The sequence below is a fragment of the Centropristis striata genome, chromosome 17, assembly GCF_030273125.1.
Source record: "Centropristis striata isolate RG_2023a ecotype Rhode Island chromosome 17, C.striata_1.0, whole genome shotgun sequence".
NCBI classification, from domain to species: domain Eukaryota; kingdom Metazoa; phylum Chordata; class Actinopteri; order Perciformes; family Serranidae; genus Centropristis; species Centropristis striata.
The window spans coordinates 19,527,517-19,537,852 of record NC_081533.1 but is presented as its reverse complement, the minus strand read 5'-3'; the positions used below and the strand labels follow the sequence as shown (position 1 = coordinate 19,537,852).

General features: G+C 36.7%; 1 protein-coding gene across 1 annotated transcript; it reads left to right on the top strand.

Annotated features, from left to right (window-relative positions):
- Nucleotides 1–3,649: 3,649 nt before the first annotated feature.
- Nucleotides 3,650–7,967, top strand: LOC131989012 (caspase activity and apoptosis inhibitor 1). Its single transcript, XM_059354170.1, has 6 exons — nt 3,650–3,845; nt 5,796–5,987; nt 6,735–6,819; nt 6,948–7,005; nt 7,116–7,183; nt 7,308–7,967. Exons 1-6 carry the CDS (start codon nt 3,741–3,743, stop codon nt 7,799–7,801), a joined length of 1,002 nt encoding a protein of 333 aa, XP_059210153.1. The 5' UTR covers nt 3,650–3,740; the 3' UTR covers nt 7,802–7,967.
- The last annotated feature ends 2,369 nt before the right edge of the window (nt 7,968–10,336 follow it).

Sequence of the window (10,336 nt, the reverse complement as noted above, 5' to 3'; positions counted from 1 at the left end):
TGTACTGCTGTACTACAGGATCACTGATTTTAAGGACACGGTGGAACTGACCACATGAGAAGATTCAAGACTGTTCTCCCCATCGAAAAACAACCCCATATGTTGTTTGTTTAGCAGCTTATTCCAACTCATACTTCCATTTATTGTTCGGCAGCACCCTCAAGTAGCTGTAGAAATTATGACAGAGCCAAGGCAGAGGTCAAGTCAACATTGTCATTTTAATTTAAGTAACGTCTATAATTTAGCTTAGCAGCTAGGTCACATTTTATGTCACCTACGTAATTACCATAACAACCTCACATGTAGCAGGAGCTATTTTACTGAAAACGATGTTGTCTTGAGCCTAACCATGTAGTTTTAGTGCCTAAACCTAACCAATTCAGACCATTTGACAACTTGAACCACATATTAAAAACTGCAACATTTTACATCACCGACATTACTAACAGAATTTACTGGAATACCGTAACTATGTCACTTCAGGCAGGTGTTTAACACCAAACTATGTTTTCTATGCCTACTTCATTTTTGTTTCCTAACCCTAACCATGTACTTTTGCTGCCTAAACTAAACTAGACTCAGACAGTTTGACAACTTGAGCCACATATTAAAAACTGCAACCTTTTACATCAACGCCTTTACTAACAGAACTTATAGAACGACTGTAAATATGTCACTTTAGGCAGGTATTTTACACCAAATTATAATCTCCAAGGCCTACTTCATTTTTATTTCCTAACCCTAACCAAACATTGTTAACAACCTGTTTAAAACAATGACTGTTACATTTAGGTACAGAGACGTGTTGATCTTTTGCCCCCTGGTAGGAGCACTAATTTAGGAAACACTCCTGTGGGTCTTATTAGGAGGAAGCAACAGGCAACCTACCTTTTATCATATGTTAGCCTCAAATATTTAATAAAACTAGTTACCTGCACTGACTTTACAAACTGTTTGGTGTTGTGAATATTTTATATATATATATATATATATATATATATATATATATATATATATATATATATATATATATATATGTAAGGGGAATAACAACTTAAAGCATAACTTTATCTGAGGCTGAGACTCAGGTATGTGTCAAATTAACTGAGTTAAAAAGAACAGCTCCATTTATCTCAGTTGACAGAGAAGTTGTTATTCTTTCAATCCCACTGTCAATAGGTGTTGATTTGTCAAGGACATGTGTTGATTGGAGAGCTATCTGTTCACACTTGGAACTTGTATAACTGTGCTTCAAGCAAGGCATTCAGATGTGCTGGAATTTGATGGGTGTGAATATATATAAGGACGAGAATAGGCACAGGTTAAATTTACATTGATATTCTCTGATAATTGGCTTTAAAATGTCTTATAGCTTAAGTTTTTTCTCACAATGATGTACATGATCAAGTGCAGATTTCTGATCAAAGTACATCTGCAATTATTTACTCATGCCTTTCAACTATAAAATCATCATCAGACATCTTGGCCTGAAAACAATATAGATTTTTGTTTTTCCAGATTAACTGAATTTATTTTATATTGTGTTTTATACCAGTTTCCTGTTTTTTTGTTTGTTTATGTTTCTTATGCACTTATGGTCTTGGTTCTTCTTCTTTGTTTCCTTTGGAGTGAGCTCCTCAAGCTTTTTAATTTCAATTTAAGTAATTCAACGTTTTTGCTCATTTCTGTGATTCTTCATTTTATGTGCAACTAAACTGAATCAAATGAGGAAAATAGCAAAATCATTTAACTAACTGCTGCACATCTCTTGATAAGATAAATTCCCTCATTAGACGACAGATTGATGTGTATTCAACAAGAACTCTTTTGAAGACAAAGTGAGAATCATTAAACACTATTGCTGTAATAATGCAACAATGTGCTTTTGTGAATAGAATGTACTCTTATGATAAAACTCTGTGACATGCTTTTTGTAATTGGTTTAGGCTATAGGTCTGTGAACCTACACACACATATAGAAAGTGTTGTTGTTTTTCCGATTTCATGGCTCTCACATGCAGTGTCCCCTTCAACAGAGCCAGCTCCATCATTGCCCTTTTAACGAGGTGATATCCAGACACATGGGAGCAGATGTTGCAAAGAAAACACATTGTGACGTGATTGTGATCGATGCGCACCTCCCACCATATCCACTGCATAATTTGGTGGATGGCATCAGGATAACAACCTGCATTATGTGGAGACAGCTGTCGCCATGGCGCCTGGGCAGCCATTGCATTGGCTCCCGCCTGATTTTAGGCAGAGGCGGGGAAGCCAATTAGAGTGATTTACAGCTTGCTTGTGTCGTCACCACCTTGAAACCTGTGTCTCGGTCCAGCTAAAGAAAATGCATGGCTACCTGGGTGGTAATAAGGAGGGCATACTGATGGGATATGTTTAATGGGGAAATGTAATTCAGCTCCAGTGAGGAGAACTTTTTTAATGTTCGTCTGTCTTTAATTTTATAAGTATATATGGATTCTGCTCTCTACAGAGCCATTGACTATTATAATATAAAATATTTATTATATGATATAAAATATTTACCTGTCTGAGGATATATATACATCTATCTTCTTGTCGATCTAATTTGCAATGTATATGTCTGCAGAACAGAATCTCTGTATCATCATCGTTATCATCATCATTTTACCACTGCATGATAATACTTTCACTGTTTATGTTTCATGTCTTGTTTTACATGTTTTCTATGGGCCATGCATAATGCACGAAAACCATAAAAGTACATTTTCATGTCTCTTTGTTTTGAAAAATTATTAGTGTTTCTTAAGTTCTGCAAACATTTGTCACCTGTCATTATTATGCGACCCCAAATTCCTTTGTAAATTCCTTTGAAAAAAGCATGCATTACCAATGAGGATAGTCTGATTTACAATAGGAAAACCTGAAAGATGTAAATGAGCAGTGGCAGTGGGTTTGAAGGTTTTTGCAGTAATGAATCCAATGCACAGTATTTGATGAAATGGTGAGGCAGATGGAAACTGGGAGATGGCAAGACCGTGTGAAATACAGAAAGAGGTATGTGATTGACTGTCACTAGTAATCCGAGCAAGCTTTGAAGTGTAAAATGTTGATGGAATACAGTTTGAATGTATTTGCACTTCCATCAACAGCTTGAGAGGTCACAGGAACGGCACATCAAGGTTCAGCCGAACTCCAGCTGGTTGTGCAGCTATAAGATTAACAGAATATGATATGGCAGTCTTTGTTGTTGTACCCACAGGAAGACTTGTTAGTTAGAATATGGGAACTTAAAGGTACAGTCACCAATAAGGGACATATGGTTGTAATCTAGCACGGCAATGCTCATTTAATTAAGTTTGGTAGTAACGCTATACATTATAAAATCATTCTTTACCACATTAAAAAACTATTCTGAATTATTGTACAGTAGATACTAAGTAAGATACTAAAACACAAGCTTCTGATATTAATAAGGGAACAATTTTAATTCACAACATTAATTCACAAGTCAGAAGTTGCTGCGAAAAATCCGAAATTGTTTAGCCGTTTTCTTGGTAAATTTAGAGAAAACAGACGTGCAGTAACGCTCCAGCCCAATAGTTGGCGGTAACAAAAAGAAAGCCTTTTTAAACGTCAACACCGGAAAAGGAACTTGTCGCTTGCTGATGACGTGTTTTCCCCGCGCCTTTCAACTTTAGCAAGTGAGCTCACGAGCAAACGGTTTCTGGAGATAGACCGCTGTATTTGCCGTGGCAATGCTTAAAAAGAAATCAAGTAGCTCTGAAAAGAAGCGGAAACACTCACAATCTGAAGAACGACACGACAGCAGTAAACGCAGAAGCGCGGAATCCAACTTGGAGGTAAGATATTTAGTCTTACTTGGTGTAGACATGTCCAGTGTATCTGTACTGCTATAGTTATGTTTGTCTATCGAACCATAGAATAGGGAGTTCAGTTGAAATTTGGTCGCTTCCCAGAACAACGTCGTTTGAATTGTATACCCAACTTTAGTCGAGCTGTGGTGAAGCATCTGTTTGATTTAATCACTTATCAGCTTCAACTGAACTCAAAGAACGTTTGCTGCTGTTCGTTAGCTAAATATAAACACCGACGTTCCAAAGTTCTAATACTGCAACATTGTAGACGTGTTTTACAGTAACTAAAGTTCAAACTGCAACATTGTAGCATTATTTTACAGTTACTTTCTAATTCTGCAACAGTGTAGAAGTGTTTTACAATAACGTTCTAATGCTGCAACATTGTAACAGTGTTTTACAGTAATGTTCTAATACTGCAACATTTTAGTGGTGTTTTACAATAACTCACGTTCTAATGATGCAACATTGTAACAGCATTACAGTAACGTTCTAATACTGTTACATTGTAGTAGCGTTTTACAGTAACTAACGTTCTAATGATGCAACATTGTAACAGTGTTTTACTGTAACATTCTAATACTGCAACATTGTAACAGTGTTTTACAGTAATGTTTTAATACTGTTACATTGTAGTATTGTTTTACAGTAACATTCTAATACTGTTACACTGTAGTAGTGTTTTACTGTAACGTTCTAATACTGTTACATTGTAGTAGTGTTTTACTGTAACTTTTTAATACTCTTACATTGTAGTAGTGTTTGACAATAACTAACGTTCTAATGATGCAACATTGGAACTGTGTTTTTCAGTAACATTCTAACACTGTTACATTGTAGCAGTGTTTTACAGTTACTAACGTTCTTAAGCTGCAACATTGTAGCAGTGTTTAACAGTAATGTTCTAATGTTGCAACATTGTAGCAGTGTTTTACAGTAACATTCTAATACTGCAACATTGCAGTATTGTTTTACAGTAACTAACGTTCTAATGCTGCAACATTGTAGCAGTTTTACAGTGATGTTCTAATACTGTTGCATTGTGACAGTGTTTTACTGTAATATTCTAATACTGTTACATTGTAGTAGTGTTTTACAATAACTAACGTTCTAATGCTGCAACATTGTAACAGTTTTACAGTAACTAACGTTCTAATGCTGCAACATTGTAACAGTTTTACAGTAACATTCTAATACTGCAACATTGTAGTAGTGTTTTACAGTAACTAACGTTCTAATGATGCAACATTGTAACAGTTTTACAGTAAGGTTCTAATGCTGTAACAGTGTTTTACAGTAACGTTCTAATGCTGTAACACTGTAACAGTGTTTTACAGTAAAGTTCTAATTTAGAACATGACTGTAAAACACTGTTACAATGTTGCAGTGTTAGAACTTCTAATACTGCAACCTAGCAGTGGTTAACAGTAACGTTCTAATACTGTTACATATATAACATTATTAGGTGAAGCTGTTAAATTAAAGAAGGTTAAACTGTTTTGAACAGTTGTACAGTGTGGGCAAACATCAATAAACAAAGAAAAACATCAATGAAACCAAATACAGTTAACCATCACAAACTCAGCCTCCATGTGATCGTGACCATCAGGTTGAATTAACTTCTCTGTAAAATGATTTTCACAAAATTAAACACTTTCATTAGGAATTTACAGAGGGCTGCTGTGTTATTGCACTAGTTTAATCTAGATAAAACTAACCTAAGAGTTTTTAGGACTTTTTAACGTTTGAATAACACAGGAAACGTCTTTCTGCTATAAGTAACATAACAAACTGTTTGATTTAATTTATTATTCATGTGAAAGAAGCATAACAAAACAAAAGAATCAGAATATTTAAAACCATCAATACAGAATTTAAACTTCTTGTTAAAGTTCAGACACAGTGTCTCAGTAACCTATTGGTTTCCTTAAGCAGGACTCAAAGGATGATCTCGCTGACGCAGAGCTGGACAGGATTGGCAGTGACATCGAGGAGGGAGGACTTGACCTCAGCTTGCCATTCCAACCCATCACTGCTTATATCACTGAGAAACGGGAGATGCTGGAGCAGTGTCTTCATGTGCTGGGCGAGAAGAAGCTCCGGAAAATGCTGCCTGATGAACTCAAGGTGATTGTATGATCATGTGAACCTGAACTCGAACCTGGGTAGTTGGGGGGCTGGAGCCACTCCCAGCTGATGTACTCAACACATGTTTTTCCTTGCTGAATAAAGTATGTATTGTTATTGATCAAAGTACAGAGGCTTAGCATAACCTCAGAAATATTTCTCAACTGCTGCTCCTTAAATGACATTTTAAGGTGTCTCTCCACCACAAACTTAAATGTCCCTTTTGCCATGACAATGCATTTTTTACTGAGGTTAGTTTGTGGTTTTAAGGATCACATTTGTACCTGGGCAAGTGTTGTTTTCCAACATATATTGCCATATTTTGTATTGTTGGCTAAATTCCAACAGTATGAGATGTTGCTGAAAAAGCTACAGCACCTTGAGAAATAATGATAATTTCATTAAAAGGTTTGTTCCATCTTTTTGTTGAAAGTCACCAAATGCACTTTTTAAGTTTCCAGATCACCAAATAATTTTAAGAGAATTGCTATTTTACATACTGAATGTTTATTGTCTGGTAAGATTATATCTATAGCTATAAAATAGCTATGGAGCTGCATAGTAAAATGGAAAAGTAAAGTTAAAAATATACCTATAGACAAACTGTAGAAAGTGTAGAATGTTTCATTAAAAATTGACAATGGACATATAATAGAGGTAGATATGTAAGGCTTTAGGCTTCTGCTGCTTGTTTGGGAGGCTATTAAAGTAACCCAAAGATGCTATTAAACATATTATCATTCACAGGACTGTAATTTAGAGGAAATAAAAAAGATGTGCTGGGAGCAACTGGAGCCGATCCCAGAGAAAAATCTTTTACAGATCTTAGCAGGTAAGACTCAAGGCCAGTTTGGGAATATTTTCAATGCTTCATACTTTCTGGGACAAAACACTCTTAAAACAGTGGTATTACAATGAACATGTTTTATTCACGTAAATTTTATTCACGTTTGATTCTAGGGGAGGAACTGACACATGGAAATGGTGATGAAAACACAGGAGAGACTTTGGAAAGCCAGTGAGGAAACATTTTGATAACTTGCGCAGTGCAAAATTTCAGAATGAAAGTAGACTGTTTGCTTTTTTTTCTTATATTTTGCTGTGTTCATTTAATTTTCCCCCATTAAGGCAAGACAATAATGTGGACTCTACATCTTGCCTCAAAGAATCTGCAAAAACTGAGGACCCTAAGCAAGGTAATTAATATGTAATGTGCTGAAACATCAACCCCCAGGCACTCAAATCAAAGACTTCAAAAACAGAAAAGCGATAAAAAGGATAATTTTTATGTTTAAAAACTTGGTGTAATTTTCTTTACAGAGGGCGGCGGGTCAGGAGAGGAGAGTGACGTCCTAAGCATAAATGCAGACACTTACGACAGTGACATAGAGGGATCGAAAGAGGAGCAGACTGCTAAAGCCGTGGCAGTGAAAGTAGTGGACAGCAGCAGGGAAGGCACTGACCCCATCGTAAACCCTGACCCAGCAAATCCTGAAACCCCCACAGGCTCCAAACCAACGGAAGCAAAGAAAGACATCCAAAGCGACATAGACAAAAGCGTCAGTGAGATTTTAGCCTTTTCTTCGTCTTCAACCAAAGAAGAAGCTAAAGAACAAAGCGTACCTCCACAGCCCACAGATGTTAGTCCACCTGTCCAAGGTGCACCCGCTTCAAGTCGTGCACCCGCAGCAGGTCCACCATCAATTCAGCAACTGGAGCTTCTGGAGTTGGAAATGAGGGCCAGGGCCATCAAGGCCCTGATGAAAGCAAGTGATGGTAAAAAGATTTGTGTGACAAAAAATTCTGTAGCATGATTTATTTGTTGTTTGAATGAGTTTACAACATCGGACTGAATATCTCTCCAACTCCTGATCCTGTAACATTCAAATCACGTTGTATTATTACTCCATATTGGAATGATGTTATATGCTATTTAATGCAAAATTAAACACATCGAGGCCGTGTCCTACACCTACTGAATGAATGTCTTTTAGGATCATTTACATCATGGTATTTCCAAATGCATTTTTCTCTGTGGTCACTAGATGGCAGTGTTCACCTGTGGCAGCACATTCACAGTAATGTGTCTAATATGTGCAGAGAAGATCAAGAGATGATTTATCTGCTCACATAAAAGTCAAAATAATACAGAATTAAAGTCAACTTTATTTATTAAGTTAGGGTGAAAATTGGATCACGTTAGAGGTTGTAAAAGTAGAAAAAAAGACATGTTTCATATGTAGGCTGAGCTTTGCCAGACAAAATAGGAGACAGCTGTGTTTTGCAGCAGAGACACCTGAAGTATTTCTTTGCAGTACACCTGTTTGACTTGTCAGATTGAAGAATGCATAGTAATACCACGCACTGCCATCTCTTTTTTTTCTTTTTGCATTTGCATCTTGTTCAAGCTGCTTTGCAACAACAGGTTAGGCAAAGACAACGAAATAGCTCTCACAGCATTACAGACAAAATGTAGAAAAACCCAAAAGTGAAATAAATCTCAGATAATTAGACCAGCTGTCCTCACCTATGCATCAAGTTAAAGGACCTGCCACTTTAATCCACAAGAGTAAAAAATGTTTGCTCTTTGTTCATCTATGTTGCGGCTGAAATTAATAGCATCCCCTCGCCTAATATTGTAGCATTTTTTTCCCCTATAATTTATTCTGAAGCTGCTTTGTTCGTGTGTGAACTGTAAGGTGTGTGTGTGTGTGTGTGTGTGTAATTACATGCAGATGCAGAGCAAAACAGCTCTCTACCCCGTTACCCCAAAGGAGACAATGAAATGTATGATAAGAAGCCAGATGCCTCCTGGGTATTTGCATTTAAAAGGGTTATTTTATGGGAAGAATGAGGGTGGGGAGGGTTAAATGTGTCTTTCTCTATGCATCTTTGTGCAGGTATCTTTTTTTGCTCATTGATAATTTGAAGAGGAAAACGTCCGCTTTAGTAAAAAGGGATACAACGCTTCTAAAGTGCTCGTAGTGTCTATGATTGGTGAGTATTTTTCTGTGTCATTTTGCTGCTATTAGAATGCCAATTATGATTTGGTATGAGCAGATAAATGGCTTTTTAAGCACATCTCAAAATGAGTAGGCTGGAAAGTGGATTGATGGAGGTGAGATGATTGGTTGGGTTGAGGGAGTAGTTTTTGATTTCAAATGAACCCTCTGATCCATGTTAAAATATTGAGGTATGATTCTCCCATGAATGGTGCTATTATAAAAGTCAAAAACAAGGTTGTGCAAAAAGTTTCTGTGCTCACCGGTCTATTTGTTTAATAGCTGCACCTGTCATTTTCATCAGCGTTGTGACCAAGCCTCTGATTAGTTCTGCCTATTGCATAATTGTCCTTAAAATGTATTTTCGGGTGGTTTATCCTCTAAACTTCATGTTTAACTTTTTCTATACAAGAATTTTAGTTTTTTTTTGCTCAGGAAGCAACAATCCTCATAATGTAATCCCTCTCTGTTTTTCCAAGAGGTACAAGCGACACACTGTGCTCGTTGGGTGTAGAACTTTATAGGTTCCGTGTGCTTTATACTGTGATAAAAACTTCATAGATTTCAAAAAATGCCATTTGTCTGCAATCACCTCTCCCTGTAAGACATCATCAGTTCCCACTGCTTTGCTATAAAGTCAATTCTTTGCACATTTCCATGATGGATGCCCTAAAATGTACAGTGGAATGACTCGGTGCGGAGCCCAATTTAAAAGACAGAATGGGTTGGAGATGTATTGTGCAGTAAGAGTTTTATAGATTTGGGTAGTAAAAACATTGTAATTGTTGTAGTGTCCCTACAGAGAAAACATGTACAGGAGGGAAAAATGCACACATTGGAATGTGCCTCAACCCAGACTTGCTACCAATACCAACAAGCAAAAGCACATAAGTAAAAACACTCTTCAGTTAGTCTTCAGTCCAGAACATACAGGTTCTGAATGGGTTATCTTTTTATACATTTGTAGGCCTGCCATGGTCCTCAGAGTATGAGTAATTTGACCCTCTTTCAATTCATGAAGCCTCAGTTGTCCTTCAAGCTAAAACGGCTAACTGCTAAATTTTGACATGTACATGAAAACAGTAATTGCAGGCTGTACTATAGCTGTTCTTTTAGCTTCATAATGTAGCATGATTTGTATGCTAACATGTCAAAAAAGTAAGCATGTACATGAAGCGTTTACAATTGCATGCCAGCTGTGGTTTCCTTGCTGCAAAATGTCTCATTTGACAGAAAAACATATGCCAAGTATTTTGATAATTTATTAATAGTTCGAGAATTTTAAAAAAATGCAAAAATGGCAGAAAATACAGTTTTTTAGCCCCTTGATTATGGCAATGTCCTGCT

Excerpts from the sequence above, each read along its gene's own strand:
- LOC131989012 (XM_059354170.1), top strand. The coding sequence starts at position 3,741 with ATGCTTAAAAAGAAATCAAGTAGCTCTGAAAAGAAGCGGAAACACTCA. Across the intron at positions 5,988-6,734 it reads TGCTGCCTGATGAACTCAAG|GACTGTAATTTAGAGGAAAT; the intron begins GTGATTGTATGA and ends TATCATTCACAG. Across the intron at positions 7,184-7,307 it reads AACTGAGGACCCTAAGCAAG|AGGGCGGCGGGTCAGGAGAG; the intron begins GTAATTAATATG and ends TTTTCTTTACAG.